This window comes from Xiphophorus maculatus, chromosome 16 (assembly GCF_002775205.1).
Source record: "Xiphophorus maculatus strain JP 163 A chromosome 16, X_maculatus-5.0-male, whole genome shotgun sequence".
Lineage (NCBI taxonomy): Eukaryota > Metazoa > Chordata > Actinopteri > Cyprinodontiformes > Poeciliidae > Xiphophorus > Xiphophorus maculatus.
Window position 1 is genome coordinate 9,179,777 of NC_036458.1, and position 16,001 is coordinate 9,195,777.

The 16,001-nt window shown below is 36.4% G+C and overlaps 2 protein-coding genes across 8 annotated transcripts in view; both read right to left on the reverse strand.

The window, feature by feature from the left end:
- Window positions 1-499: 499 nt before the first annotated feature.
- LOC111605752 lies at window positions 500-9,326 on the reverse strand. Of its 6 annotated transcripts, XR_002754096.1 has the most exons (18): window positions 9,117-9,326; window positions 8,717-8,870; window positions 6,309-7,730; window positions 6,034-6,173; window positions 5,686-5,890; window positions 5,464-5,568; window positions 5,164-5,354; window positions 4,917-5,058; window positions 4,040-4,687; window positions 3,794-3,948; window positions 3,353-3,472; window positions 3,221-3,268; window positions 2,932-3,015; window positions 2,785-2,850; window positions 2,186-2,246; window positions 1,953-2,003; window positions 1,703-1,880; window positions 1,587-1,624 (listed from the first exon to the last, which is right to left on the reverse strand). XR_002754096.1 is itself a non-coding variant. In XM_023348578.1 (10 exons), exons 2-10 carry the CDS (start codon window positions 2,228-2,230, stop codon window positions 567-569), a joined length of 696 nt encoding a protein of 231 aa, XP_023204346.1. In that variant the 5' UTR covers window positions 2,231-2,246; window positions 2,785-2,859; the 3' UTR covers window positions 500-566. The 6 variants fall into 6 exon arrangements, 2 of the variants coding, with proteins under 2 accessions (XP_023204346.1, XP_023204345.1); XR_002754094.1 differs by having other exon boundaries at window positions 3,221-3,472; XR_002754097.1 differs by lacking the exon at window positions 8,717-8,870 and having other exon boundaries at window positions 3,221-3,472.
- A 1,420-nt stretch (window positions 9,327-10,746) lies between these two features.
- Window positions 10,747-16,001, reverse strand: part of LOC102229364 (cAMP-specific 3',5'-cyclic phosphodiesterase 4A-like) — a 47,213-nt gene continuing 41,958 nt past the window's right edge. Inside the window, exons 13-15 of one of the 2 annotated variants that reach the window (XM_005809049.2) lie at window positions 15,841-15,963; window positions 14,680-14,862; window positions 10,747-14,463 (exon numbers count right to left, since the gene is read on the reverse strand). In XM_005809049.2, coding sequence (XP_005809106.2) covers window positions 13,960-14,463; window positions 14,680-14,862; window positions 15,841-15,963 — 810 coding nt within the window. In that variant the 3' untranslated portion in view covers window positions 10,747-13,959. The remainder of the gene's footprint in view (window positions 14,464-14,679; window positions 14,863-15,840; window positions 15,964-16,001) is intronic. The other variant, XM_023349053.1, reaches the window with a different exon arrangement.

Consider the following 16,001-nt stretch of genomic DNA (forward strand, 5'->3'; position numbering starts at 1 on the left):
CCACCTGATCTCTACTTTTGCTCAGCTTACCTTTAATCTTATGTTTGGATTATAACTTTGTAACTAAACAATGTTTCTGTATGTGCTTGCTTTATTATAAAACAGTTCATTCTGACTGTTAAAACAAGCAGAAACATTTGTGTTTCTGTTTGTGCCGTATGTCAGGTTTGTAAATGAAATTTGTATTGATTCCAGTCATTGTTGAAAAAGTATAGGAAACATTGTATTTACACATATAAAATATTGAAAATTATGAACTTAGCATGTATTTTAAATTGTTAAATCAAGGTTATCCAAATACTAAACAACACTGTTACAATATATTTACAACCATTTTATTGGCTCTACTCTACAACAAAATACAGCCACAATGTAACTGTGTGGAAATGACACCATTTCTATAAAAACTAAATAATTTCAATCAAATGAGTTACAACAAAAGTAACATTCAAAAATGTACATAATATTTTATTAACATATTTCAAAAACAAATGACTGAACAAGAAAAAAGGCAAATGTGCTTCATCATAAAAAAAAAAGAAAAAAAACTAATATCTTCCTTGCATTTAGTACTGGCATTCAGGGCAGTGTCCAGGTATGCCATCACAATAGTAACGAGGGAACTCTCCTCGTCTTCCATGCCCGGTGAAGCCCACAGAGTCTTTATACTGCCGGTTACAGGAAGAACATTGGATAACCGCAAAAGGAATCCTGTTTTCTGCCTTGAATGATTCAGAAAAATTTTCCCAGTTGATCTCACCTGTTAATGAAAAACTTATTTTATGTAGTGGAAATCTAATTTCACATGTTTTAGGTGAAAAAAGTGAAAGGTCCTTACCATCCAACCAAGCAAAGTGAGTCTTCTTCCTGAACACTGGGTCAGACACAATGGCTTCAAAGGACTTGCATGTCAATGCCAACGTGAGGTAAGCTGTGTCTCCCTGTGCCAGTATTACCTCCTGGAGAATAGCTTCCAGGACAATCAAAGGCATCTGAAAATAATGATAGTAAAAAAAACAGGTGCATTGCAAGACTTATCCTGGAAGAATGGCTATGACATGATTATGAATGAATCTTACCTGTAAGATTGGCGGTATACTTTGTACCTGAATGGTGACGAGCATGAAACAATAATTAAGACTTAGTATCTGTCAGTACCTTATCCTATCCATCTGTAATGGTATAAAAAACGCTGTCCAAATAATACATTTTACTTTTTTTTTTTGCCTAAATCATTTAGAGTTGTAGTTTCATTTGCACATAAAGATACACAAATCAAAATTACTAGTTATGCATATTTTTAAAAACTAACCTCAATTTGTGCCTCGGTTGCTTTGGCATAGTTGTGGTCATCAGCAAACAGAGTCTGTAAAAATATAGATTTTTTTAAGTGGAAGATTAATGCAAGCCCAAATAACATAAAAAGTCATTCAACCCTTTTAATTGTTCTATCCTGATTTTATTTCAGACTTAAAAAAATAAGCATACACCAAAAGTGTACTGTGAATAGAAATTACATGATTTGAAAATACAAAGTCATGAATTTTAGCTACAACTCACCTCACATTTTTCCCTTTCCTCAACTTTTTTCCGCTTTCTCTCCTTTTGCAGTTCTTCTCTGGACCTTTAAAAAGGACAAAGGGATGTTTTCTTAAAAAAACTGTCATATTTGTAACATGATGTGGTACATTATTGTTCTTACTTCACAGGGAAGTTTGTCAAGAGAGTGAGAGACCACCATCTTCGTATTGTCATCATATCATTCTGTGTACATCACAGGTTGAAATTTAATGAAATATCAAACAGAAATAATAGACTCTCATCTTTTTCTTTACCTCGCTGAAATCAAATGATGCTCCCATCACAAAGTACAGTGCATACTGTTGAGAAAATTTTGATTATTACATCTACACAAACCATACAACAATATGGTGGGTGAAAGCGGATGTTACCATCACTACAAACATTCCACAGTTGTTGGACAGTCCTTGTTTCGGCAATCCCTGTGGTGTTTAAGAGAAAATTCAAACAGGGTAGAGAAAAGTAATGCGTCATTACTTTAACTATAAAATTGAGGTAAAGGACAACAGCCTTACCCACAGTATTGCTTATAAACATTTAAAGCAGGAACGGTTTGAAATAAGCAGCTCTTAAGAACCACAAGTGTCCCATCATAACATCTCACCTCAACATCGTTGCCAACAAATTCTGTCCATGGACCAGATGACATCTGAAGACAGACTTCTCTGATGATGCAAATCATAAGAGAAGTTAAAAATTAGCAAGGGTATATTTCACAACATAAAAATTATAAAGATGTATGAAAATGCAAGACAGATGTGAGACAGAACGGTCTCTTGATGGTCCAGCTTTAACCCATGTCTTTGTTAAAAAGAAACAAGAAACTGCTTACAAAATGTGTGTCTTATCAAATTTCAGACATTAAAATGTTATTCACAAATTCAATTTGTATATTTACTGTTACATAAAAATGAAGATTAATGCTGAACCTTTGCCTCCGTGGAACAACGGAACAACATATTGAACACATGCCACACTCAAACTTATTCCTATAAAACCTTAATGTTCTGATGCGGTTTTCATCAGTGAAGCCAGTGCCATTGATAGAATCAAGGAAGAAAATCTCCCTATGTTTAGGCTTCAGAATCTGAAATAATATGTCGCACTGATGGTGAACACTACTGCACATTAATGAATGAATTTGACTACTTTCAAGAAAGGCAGTAAATATGAAGGTGAATATCAAATAAGTATTGTACTAACGCATAGTGTCCAATGTCCAGGATGCCACACAGGAATCAGAACCCAGTCCAGATCTTGTGCCTGCGGCTTCCAATTAAATCAAATAATTAATATATTGTGGTGAATCTGACCTCCAAAGGTGAACATAAATTTATCAACAGGATGTACTGGTAGGTGTTGTGCTGGGTCAAGGGAAAGAGGTGGAAACCAGGTGTGGACTACATGACTGTTTCCTGCAAAAACTTTGATGCCCTAGAGAAATAATAATAAAAAAGGGACAATCAAGAAGTTCAAAGTAAAGAGACACTTTTTTGTCATCTATGTTAAATTCACATCCGAAACCATGCCTGACATTGTTTTTCATTTCCACGTTTATGAGATTTACTCTTTTAGTTTTTATACGATTCCAACCTCTCAAATATCATGAAACAAATGTAGGTTACATAAATTGACATACCTTGTTGATGCACATTCTTTCAACAACTTTCAGACAGGAGTTCAGAATCTTTGAAGAATTGTAGCAGTCATATTTTAACAACATAAAAAACAACTTTAACACTGATATGGCTTGAAAAATATTTAAACTCACCTGCCCATTCATGTCTTGCGATAAACCAAGAGTGAACATGTCTCCTCTGGTGAGGACCTGCCCATCAACACAAGCAACATATTCAGCTGGATCTCTGGTTTGGTCCAATACTTGAGCAAGCTTAGGAAAGAAAAATGGAAGACAAATACATTTTATTAACTTAATTTTGCACAATATCATGCATTCCTCAAGTATGTTTACTGATATCCACAACTTACAATGTGCTTATACTGCTTGTTTGTTAGAAATTTCACATCATAACAGATGTCTCTAACAGAAAAATATTGGGAACACTGTTGTGCAGTGTCTTTTGTTTTAAACTAAAATTCAAACACCTGATCATGTCACAACTATAAGTACTAAAAATTATTTGAAAAAAAAAAAACACAGAAAGAAATATTAAAAAAACAAACACCAAGCAAAATTGATATAAATATTTACCAAAGTAATTTCTGTGTTATTAGGCTTTTGAGTCCAGGTGAATTTATTTGCTCCAGTTGTTTGTAAGCTTGTCAAAGAGTCATCAAGAGAACATTGGTGAGTTTGAATAACGCTGGCTTCCAAACTGCAAGCATGTTGCTGGTTTTTCTCACAGCCTTTATCAACAGAAACAGTCCTACATTAATATATGTGTTGTGCTTTAATTTCAGAGACTACCACAACGATAACACAAAAGTTGAGCATTACCCATTATGATGCATCCATTTTTGTCTAGGACCAAATTTGCATGCGGCCCCGCAACTTTTAGAATGTTTTGTTTGGTTTTTGTGTTCTTCCTAAGATTGAAATGGTGGAGGATGTTTCTTTGCAGAAAGATGTGCGTGGATGGGTTGAGCATATTCAGGAAGTAGTTATTTTTCCTCATGCCTGCAAATAGTTGCTCTGCACACTGGCTGTTTAATCTTCCTGCCAGTTCCGGAACCATCTCAATCTTCCGCAAGACATCCTTCTCATCCTTACTATTGCCTTGGTGGAAAACGTCACTCAGACAATAATGCTCTAATGAGCCAGTGACAGGATGCCCTCCCTTGTCTTCTGGTTCTTTCCTGTGCTTCAACCAGGGTAAGTTTACAGCAAGTTTTTTTTCAGTAGCTTGTCTTATGTTTTCAGGGGTGGCCTCAACCAATCTACCATCGTGGATGGTAAATGGGGTATCCTTAGCACACCTCTTCTTTAGATGACTTACCAATCCCCTGGGGTAGTCATACACTGTAATATTGGGAAAAAACTTCCAGGATAAAAGAAGGTCTGCAAAGTCTCTAGGGCTCTCCGCTCTCAGGTTAAACTTTACAGAATAAATAATGCCACAGGGACAAGTGATTACAGCCCATCCACCTGAAACAACAAATCATATTCTTATTAGTACAGCATACAACTTATCTAGGTCCTTGTTGTTGTGTACTAAATTAAGCTTAACAATAGCATTGACATTACTATGACAACGTGTTATATGTTCAAAATAGCAGATACACAAGGCATGTTTTTTTGGTAATTTCTATTTTTCTCAAGGTCATACTTTCTTATGGGTTAACACATTTTCTGTTAGGAGTTGTCACACACTTACCAGAGGCACCCCACACTTTCTCAAAAACCTTGTTATATGTGGCTCTAGAAGCCATTTTGTCCCGCAGACGGAGCACAAGATCCATCTTAGAACCTCTGCTGTCAATTCCACATTGACTGCAGAGTCTCCTGATCTCAGGTAGCTTTAAAATAAAACCAAAAGTTAGTTATTTTTAATATTATTTAACTGTCCTGAAAGACAAACACAATCGGAAAATTCTGAAAATAAATAAAAAAAAAGAGACTACCTTGAGATTGAGAACCTCATCTGCAAGCCGCTCTTCTGTGAGAAACTGGTCTACATCACTGTCGGAATCAGGCAAGTGGACTTTTTCACTCTCTGTGTTGATCAAAATGTCAGATCGTCTTGTCTGTGGTCCAATCCAGGGGGACCAGTTGTGATAAGTAGGCTTTACAACAAAAGGATTCTTGCAGCCAGCTGAGAAATACAATGGAGACAAGGAAAAACATTTGAGTCACATTAATACATGAATTACTTGGTACACAAAATGTTTCCCATTTATCTGTTGAGTAGACACCAGACTTACGTGGATAAAGTCCACGGCTAATCACTTCCATAGTAACCGCTTCCCAAAATGAGCGCGCATTAACTTCGCCATTATATTGCTGAGGTGGGTTTGGTATTTCACTAACTATTAAAATAAAACAAAAAACACAGGATTTTATTTTTTTAATGTTAATTTCAGATGAGTCAAAAATTTCAAATAACAGTATTTTGATCCATGCAGGTTTCAAACATAAAGACCTACCTGGCATGCTGAAAACACCTTTCTTATGTAGATCCATGACAACAATTGCAGGATGATACCCACATGAATCACATGAGTATTGGTAATCATGGTCACTTAGACCTTCAAACGACAGATATGCCTGCAGGATTCGATCCTTGAAAGGAAAGTTCTCTCCTTCTGTGTATTCGATAGTTTCGATTATGCGACTTACAGCAGTGTGAGTCTACAGAAATAAGTAAGGCACATTTACAAAGTCACAGTGATGCCTTTAGATGAAAAGCTCATTAATGCATGTTTAACCATTTATTGTATTGTGTTAAAAATAATATCCACATTCTACACAAATAATTAAAAAATGCAACTAACCTGCAATGCATTCCTCAGTACCAGACAAAAATGTATGGACAGCAGCAAGTGATCGTTGAAGTTGTGAATACCATCTTCCCAGTCTTGATATCGGTAAACCATCGAACAGTTGGGGCAAGTCTTCCTGTATGTTGATATACCTACGAGAATATTAAAAAGGTTACTATTAAGATCTTATGCTGACATGATAGAATTAAAATATTAATATTATTCTTATGGAAATAAAAATAAATCTGTGCACTTGTACTTACAGCGGAGTACATTAAATTACTAACCTTTAACTACTCCTGTCAGAGTCACTATTTTAGCAGTGGAAGACAACAACTGAGGGTCACCAAGACTGGCGTGCTGTCCACATTCTGTGCATTCAGTCTCTGATGGGATCAGATGTTTGGGGAACCCATTGAGAGACTTGGCGTCTCTACTTCTGGTGATAAGACTGTCAGGAAGATCAGCAGGTATTTTCTTGTGGTAAATCAAATACTTGATTATCCTCTCTGCTGCATCATCAGTAATGGAACCACTTTCCTCCTGACATTCTGATACTGTTGTCCCACACATAACATCCTCCTCTGAATGTACTGCTGCTTTGAACATGTCTGGCATTTTTTCAAAAAGATGCCACTTTGCCGTAGCCTTGTGCGTACAGGACCTTTTGCCCTCTGTACATGCACAATGCCAGGTATTTTTTCCTTTGTCGTAAGTGACAATCACCCTTCCAAGTCTGCTGAAAAATGCCATTTTTGGTTCAAAGATAGACACGTGAAAAGTTGTGTCTGTCCCACTGCCAAAAAGAAGAACTGAAAACGGCGTATTACTTGATAGCGCCTCTTGCTGATTTTTTAAAAGTTCTTCTTTTCTTTTAACACTGAACCATAAGTTGTCAACCAGGATGTTGAGGGTAGTTTCAGACAGAGGTCCTTCTGAGTCTGTGGCGCGTGGACAAAAGCGTAATGATTGAATGTGTTCACACTCAAAAGGCAAAATCCCACTTCGCTTGGCAAATTGTGCATTCACATTACACCTGTCAAGCTCACACTCTGATCTGTGAAATTGTGACCAGGTGTTTTTGATTACATGTATAGGTTTTGATGGACCACAAAAGGATTTCTGAACAGCAAAAACACCTTTTTTTGCATCCACACACTGACTCCTTAAATGATGATTTTGTGAAATCAGCTCCACTTTTTCATGGTGTTTTCTTTTCAAATGAATACGAAGATTCTTTTTTCTCAGGCGCAGATTGCACATTTCACATGTAATCATATCTTCTGAGCGGACAGGCGCCTGTGTAGCCTGGATGTCTGTAGCTGCTGGACGGACAGGCGCCTGTGTAGCCTGGATGTCTGTAGCTGCTGGACGGACAGGCGCCTGTGTAGCCTGGATGTCTGTAGCTGCTGGACGGACAGGCGCCTGTGTAGCCTGGATGTCTGTAGCTGCTGGACGGACAGGCGCCTGTGTAGCCTGGATGTCTGTAGCTGCTGGACGGACAGGCGCCTGTGTAGCCTGGATGTCTGTAGCTGGTAGGTGGACAGGTGGCTGGGCTGCTGCACAGCTGGACACCATGTGAAAAGTCATTCTGTGATTAACCAAATGATTAACAAACCTGTCCCTTCTGTCAATGGTGGAAAAACAGTAAGGACAATGGAAGTGAGTGGTGTCTCTACATGGTAGGCCACATCTGAAGATATGGAATTCTGCAGTAACAAAAAGAAATGAGTAAAATTTTAAAAAAGCATTTATATACATTGCAGATATGTTTAAACAAGATGTGATTCATTATCCCTCAGAACAGGGAGAATGAATCCCTGTTTTTCTTAGTAGCCTCATAGCTACTACAATAAAAGTAGTAGCTATTAAATACACAATTGATTGGTAGAAAAAAAGCCATGTTTGAATTAATCACTGTACATTCCTTAACATTGTTACTGTTTTGTAGGATTTAACAATTAATGGCTTCCAGATAACAAATATATATTCTGCAAAAAATGAATTTAAATTTTAGAAGTGATATTGCTCAAACAGCCATGGGCAGAGATTAACTAATCAGATTAACTCAATTACTCTGTAATTTTGACAAAAAAATAAATAATTAGGACCATTTTTCAAAATGTTATACTCTTACATGCAACATAATGTGAGTAACTTCACTGAATGAAGAACACATTTTAATACACAAAAAATTTAAACACGATACACAGATAAAAGTTGTTTATGTTAGGTTTCCTCTAACCTTAATTTGTTGTCTTGTATTAAAATGTTTCCTTTTTGGTTTTAAAATACCTAACAGTGCACATAACTTCATTTTTATTAATGTCTGCTTAAATAAATGGGTAATATTACATTGCACGTTATAATCAGTAAAACAGTACTTAATAATAGCCATTTCACAAAATACTTTGTTACTTTTAAATGTGTAGTTTGCTGCACAGTTACTAAAAATACATTGAAATACATTGAAAATACCCAGAGATGTACTCATCTCTGGGTACTATGATGGCAGCTGATAGCTTATAAAGAAAGCTGTTAGTTTATAAAAAATATTAGACTTTCCAGAAATTGAACATTGGTGTACAAAAACATATTTTAAAAAATATTAACCTTAAAAAATAAAATAAAATAAAAACACGAGAGAACTGATAAGTGTGTAAAAAAAAACATTCATTAGTGTATTTTTCCATACCGTTATGTTGAACCACAGCAGTTCTTGCAATGTGGTTCTTAACCTTGTAAGACTCATCCGCACTGTATGAGCAAAGGGGACAGTAGTACTTGTTGTTCATGCAGTACGGAACAATTTTAGCTCCGATCCCAGTGTTACAAATTGATACGTGCATCTGTGAAATTTAAATAAAAAAACAAATTTTGAGCATAAAATACATTTTTCAATTATACATTTTCTACTTTTAGATTTTTATCTAACGGTGGCCTGCACGAAATAATTAGCTATGCTACATGCTAAAATTAGCCTTCCCGAACTACGAATTTCACTCGTTTACAGCTGTCAATTATATTTTCTAACTAATCTAGAAAAGCGTATTGATTTACTCTGTAAAAAAAGGATTTAATACGGTAGAAAGTACCTTTTGCTGACTTCCTGGTTTTTGCATTGTGGATCGCGTGGCAAATGTCAGTGGTGAAACCTCTCAAACTTCTTACCCCGCTTCTTTAAGGTATTTATACTAGTGACTGTGAAAATAGCGCCCCCTTCATTTCCGGAATGTAATAGTCCAATTTCCATATAAGGTATGAGACTGACAGTGGTCCGTCACCGCCCCTTTCCGCAGGCTGCAGCGAAGACCCTCTCAATCATTATCTGGAATAACCTACTTCCGTATAGAGGTACCCACCCTTCTTTTCCTCCCTTCTGTCGTTTTGCAATGTGATTGGACAAGAAATTCTCTTCTTTTGTGATTTGGTGTAGAGAAGGAAATCCGTGACACGTGAAGACGACATTCTTCAACTTTTGATTGGCGGACAGCAAGAGGACGACATTTCATTGTAGCGAATTTTCTGAACTCTGTCAGCAATGGGTCGCAGTTATGCGATTTATTAAAGATTCTTAAGACTTCAAAATATGTCTATGCACGTGATCATTGTCATGTCATTGCCACTGGAGTAGACGTTCCAGTTTCCTGTTGTGATTGGCGGAGAGCTGGAGAAACGTCACACTTGTCTTGAGGCGAAGCTGTGCAGCCATCTCATGCCAGCTTAGCTTTTTTTTTTAATTATTTTTTTTTACTGTTTTTAACACATTTACATGGAATGTTAAAGCTGAGAAACCAAATATATCAATTTTAAATGTAAACTTTAAAGCAATTTTAAATATAGGCTACATTTTCTGAATGGTTTTGAGTTTAAGTTTCCTCTGAACTTATTTATAGATTTAGTTTTATGCTTTCATGTACATTCTTGTTTTTTATTTAATTTTATTTATTTAATTTATGTTCTATTAAGGGGTATATTTAATTACTCACAATGTCTCACAAATGTTATATTACTAAGGGGTATATTTCTATTTGCTAATATTTAAAACTGGATGGGAATAGTTTCTCAACAAATAAGCAATTTTGCCCTGGGGAAGTATATCCTAATTTATTCCTTTAAATTTTCCTTCTCCTAGAAATAAACAATTGTACTTGTTCTGCCAATAGATGTAGATCATCTCTAGGAACTAATGATTTGCAATGAACAAGTTTCTGTCCTTGTATTTAGTTAAACGTTTATATAAACATCGAAAGCAGTCAGTCTGAATATCTGTATATATATTCTAAAATATATTCTGTATATTCTAAAAGCATATTCCATTGTGAAATGCAACACAATGTTGTGATCATATTCATATTTTTAAGGCCTACAAAAAATAGCTCCTAGAAATAAGTATGGTAGTTTTGTATTTGGTTCAACAGAACTCTGTTATGTTATTTTTTATAATATTAAAGCAGTTTCGAAACCAACTTTCTAACACCTTGACATCAACCTGTTACCGGTATTTCTTGATACCGGTAGCAGGCCCATCATGCGTAACTATGTAAAGGAGTTAAAGATTACATTAATTAACTTCAAAGGAGAATGTGGGTACTATATTTGTTTCAATATAAAAATCTTGCTTTATTTGTATTTTAACACACTTTACAGTACCGAACAGTAAAATTAAAAGAAAAATATACTGATATACTATTGTACTATTTTATATATATAGATGTCGCTTATTAAATGCATTTATTCACAAAAATGACACCTCGGTTCTGTCAGGAGGAAAAAACTTTCATAAAAATAATATAATAAAAAATAACTTGGACACATTTTACACATTACAGCAAGTTCATTTACAAATATTACAATCATTTCATGTTTTTTTTTTTCCTATCTCTCTTTAAACAAGCTCTGTTACTAATGACAAACACGTGAATTAAAGCCCAGAGAATTTCTCTCAAAGGGAGTCAGTCTGTGATAACATTACCTGACAGGAACACCAATGGGAACCAGATAAATAGGCCACCATGGGACGGACATTTAGGCTATCAGGCTAGATAGTGCTTAAAGTTACTAAGAAACAAAGGGAGTGTAAGTGCTCGAAATGACCAAGTCAAATAAGGACACATGTTGTGACTTTCAGTAAAAAAAACACAATAATAATAATAATAATAATAATAATAATAATCTCATAGACTCTTTTAAGGGGATGTCTAATTTATTTTACAGTGCATCTCAACCGCTGGATATTGTGGGTTTGGGATTTTTGCCCAGATGGATACACAGACTGCATACTACCTGAACCCGACTTGTTTTACCTTGAAACCTGATGAAATAAAGTGCTGGTACAAATTTATTTGATTTTAACAATAAGTGTGCACTATTAAAAGTTATGACAAAATGTTACCCACGTGTCAGGAAATATAGTATTCGAGAATGACAAGGTGACGAGGTGACTTGTGGTGTCTCAGTGGTTATTTGTCAATCATTATAATTCGGATAAAATTTTATTTTACAGTACATTATTACATTATATACAAGAGTGGTAATGATTATAGCTATATATCATCAGCATGTGATTCATTTTCCAGACCATCCACCTGAATGATATAAAAATAAACTGTACACAAGCTGTTAAAAGAAAACACTTTCCCATGTTTTCTTTTCATCATTTAAAAAGAATGGCAGCAATCAATCAATTGAATAATTTCCTTAATAAGAAACAATTGCTACAGTATCGTGTTTGTATGGCAATTAAATATTACTGTTTTTATAGCTTATGACAGAACAAGAAGCCACAAAAACAAAGGAATATGTTTAAAGTAAAAGGCCAGTGCATATGGGATATATATATTTTTTATATTTAAGTAACTGTGATAGTAATCCTGAATTCCCATTTTCACCACATGAAAAGCCTGCATGGTAGCCTCACAGCTCAACCAAATACACAGGCTTCTGTTGCACCAATCTGTGGCAACTTCACATGAGCTCAGTTACTGACCTGCAGAAACTCGCCCTTACCTTTAACTTAATGTTCGATTTACCCTGTGAGAAAACAAACGCTCAAACAACCTGGCACAGTTTGGCTGTTCTGATCAGATCCTGGACACTTGATGCGAAGATGCCAATGAGCGGACGACAACATGAGCGACGACATCTTTTAACATCTTGCGGTATTTTACTGTTACTGACTCACTCATAATTTCGTAATCTCATCTCTAATGTCTCCAGGAAGCTATAGGATGCAATCTTATTTTTTTGTTTGTTTTTTTAAAAAACAGCACATTCTTTTAGTTGATCCGAGCACAGCCATGACAAAAATAACTGGCAGCAGTGTTTCTCACTTCCCCTCCAAAATGCAAAATACATTGTTTCACACCAGCACAGAAATAAGTATACAGATGTCATATAAATATACTAGGATATCTGAATTATGTCTTTAAATCTACATACTTATAGGTATGTATCCTGCATCTGACATTAAGGCAAAAATCATCAAACATAGAAAGGATGATTCGGGACTGCCAGACCTTTTCCCTGACATTCTGCCTCCCTGATTTCCTTCAATTCAACTCGCCCACTGAAGCTTGTCTTCCTTAACTTTGGTGAGAATCGCTATGTATGAGGAGACAAAAAAATACAAAAGAATGAAGACAGCAAATGAACTTCTGTTCTGCTGATGAAACTTTCTCTCCCTTTATAACATATTCAGCAAAATTTCAAATATAAAATAGGCAAAAACGTATATGCTTCAAAGCATCACATGGCTTATTCTCTGAAAGTTTAGAAAATAATAATAATAAAATCAGTCTAATAGGAAATAAATATATAAGCTGGAAAGAGTCCAGTGGTGGTAGTGGTGGTGTTAGTGATTGCGCTGCATCTAAAGTTCTGAGTTGTCATAACACCAGAAGAGCAACTAAAGGAAGACTTACAGCTGAAAACAAGTCACCACAGAAACTTGTACGTGTGAGTTACACACCACAATACCATGAACAGTAAAGAGAGATCTTGAACAAGAGACAATCAAAAATGATTCCAAAAATCAGACTCTCCTGTTCCACAATGCATTGCTTCACCACAGCCTCAGTCAGGAAGCTGATGTTTCACAAAGGCACAGAGCCATCTTACACCAATAGCACTCTCCTTGTAAAGGGAAAAAGGATATGGGGCTTCTCGGGCCCCTTCAACGCAGCATCTTCCTTTTCTTCGCTTCCACGTTACGCTCTTTTCTTTCTCCAACTCTGCGGACGTTTTTTTTTTTTAAGCTTTATTTCCGACAGAAATGGAAAAAAAAGTCACTGAAGCTTCTCTGAAGAGAGCAGTTTCTATTGAGATTCTAAAAGACATGAATTACTAATACTGACTTGACACGACTTAATAAACCAATAAGGAATGGCTTTTTCCAAAGAGATTCATCACTGATCAATGTCCCTTGTGTAAATGCACACATACAAACATACAGTCAAGTGTATGTAGGTGCCTGTGTAAGTCTATGTGTCTTTTTAAAAATCAATAGGTGTACATATGAAATGCAATGATACTGCATGGCTTGCTGCATGCATGTATGCACATTGCATTATTGTACTCTACACGACTTACTTTCAATTGTGTTTTTTGTGGATATTTTTGTGTGATTTCATGTGTGTTTATTTATGCGCATTCTAGTCACCAGAGTGCTACACTGTCTTCCATTGCCCATCAATAATGGCCTTCTAGATTCCCATTAGTCTTAAGTTCCTAGTGAAATTAGTCCTAGAACTTATCACTCCAAATCTACAGTTGCTGTGTAATTAGCTTCTCTTTGAGCGATTTTGAATGTATTCCCTTTTTGAAAAATATACTTAAAGGTCTGTATTGTCATTGCAGTCATATTTGTTCTTTGTTTGGCCATTTAAAGAATCAACAACATAATGTGTGCAAGGTAGGAGGGAGATACAGGAGCAGACCTCATGTATCTTCAGCTTGAGAAGACGAATCTTCCTCTTCTTCTACAGGACTTGTGTCATAAAGTCTTTCCTTTTGTGGCTCCTCACCTAACCGAGGTTTCAGCTCTTCCTCTCCTTCCTCTTCCTCCATTGCCACTTCATCCTCTTCCTCTATTATGTCCTCATTCTTCTCCTCTGACATCAGATCTTCCTTGTCCTCATTGTCATCATCCTTGTCTATGTCACTGCAGTCTTCTGCCACATGGTTTGGTGTGGTTTTGTCGTCCTCATGTCCCTGCTCATTCTGAGAGCTCTCTTCCAGGGTGAGCTCAAACTGAAATTTGTCAATGCATTTGTTTAGCTCCTTTTCCTGACACACAGGAGGTGGCGATGGGCTTTGCGGGATAGTGCTCTGGTACCAGTCCCTGTTGTCCTCTAGGGTGTCCAAGATCTCCTGGGCGTCGGGATGCACAAGGTCTCCCCACGTCTCCCATAGTGGATGAACAATGTAGTCAATGAAGCCCACCTACATCCAGAAGAAAAGAAAAAAAAAACAGTATAACACTGACTCGACTCAAGCAAGCGCAACCTTACTCCCGGCATTAAAAATGTAGGCGGGCGACTGCTGTGATCAGAGCTAATAGATCAGCCTCTGCTCTGTGGTTATCATCCCACCTGCAGCATTAACAGCAATCCAGCTGTTCGCCATCCATACAACTGTGTTCTACTGGTAGTTATTTACCTGACTTTTTTCCACAGATGCGGTGTGTTTGTCGCACATGGGACTGATCTCCATGCCTCGCTCCCTTTCCTTGTCTCCCTGCCTGAAGAACTCCTCCATGATTCTCTCCGTCCATTGCCGATACACATGCAGAGGCTTTGTGGGATTGCTCAGGTCTGCACAGTGCACCATGTTCCTCAGTACCTGTGTGAAAGTCACACACACATCACTCACTCTTATACAGTACTGGATAAAAGCATTTGCGGATTTGCTTCTGTTACGACTGGAGTAAATACAAAATACAGTTTGCAAATGATGATTTCAGTTAGAGAACAAAGTTTCTATTTCCATTTAAACAAGTGTAATTTTGAAGCATTCAACGGATTTTACTCAAAGGTTAATGGGATCAAAATGCTTCTTAAGTGACGATGAAAAACATTTTTCAAATATTTAGCTTTTTCCCACCATTAATCTCACAAGTCATCACAATTAGATCTTTGAAAACATATCTGGTTATTTTTTATTTTTTAATAAAAAATAACAAAAAAACAGTTCCTCCATTGATCAATTAGCTTCACCCAGACACCCAATCGTCCCCTCCTATCCTTAGGGTGGGTTGTTCACCCTGATCAGGTTACCAGGACACAGTACAGTACCAAGACACACGTGACAACCACCCACATACTCATTCTTAAGAGCAACTTAGAGATCCCAGTTAAGCTTACTATCTTGCAGAAAGACCCAAGAGATACACAGGTGTAACAACAGAAAATGTTTTCAAATTTTGAATCCTTTCTGCAATTTAAATGATTTGGAATAACAGGGCAAAATTTTTAAAAAGACAGTTAACATATTCCAATTATCTTTTGTACTTTTAGAAAAATTGGGAAATTAGTCTTTCATTCCACACAACTCACGATATTAGTTTTGGTTCTTATTTTTGATTACACTTGACCAAAAATAATAATATTTAATCAATAAGAAGGACCCGTTGTTAAAAAATGACTTCTGTGTGATTTTATATTTTATGATTACAATTATTTTGTGTGGCAGCTGCTCACTTCCATACAATTTTCAAAGGATTATTTTCTCTGACAATGGCAAGATGAACCAATGCACTTGATCCTTTACAGCAATACTGAAAGCCAGATGCATAAAACACACATTAGCATAAAAAAGTACCTGTATTCTGTCGGTGTAGTGGTCGAGCATCAGAACTCCAGAACTCGTCACTTTCTTGGTTTCCACCATCGTCTTGAGGTCTGCCAGCAAACTCATGTGTTTGGACATGTCTGTAGCCAAAACCTGGTAACAAACAGTATATATTATGGAAGTGTGTGGAA

Coding starts and splice junctions, on each gene's coding strand:
- LOC111605752 (XM_023348577.1), bottom strand. CDS start 2,263: ATGATTTGCATCATCAGAGAAGTCTGTCTTCAGATGTCATCTGGTCCA. Junction 1,881..1,952: donor GTGGAATGTTTGTAGTGATG/GTAACATCCGCT, acceptor TTTTCTCAACAG/TATGCACTGTACTTTGTGAT. Junction 1,765..1,835: donor CATCATTTGATTTCAGCGAG/GTAAAGAAAAAG, acceptor TGATGTACACAG/AATGATATGATGACAATACG.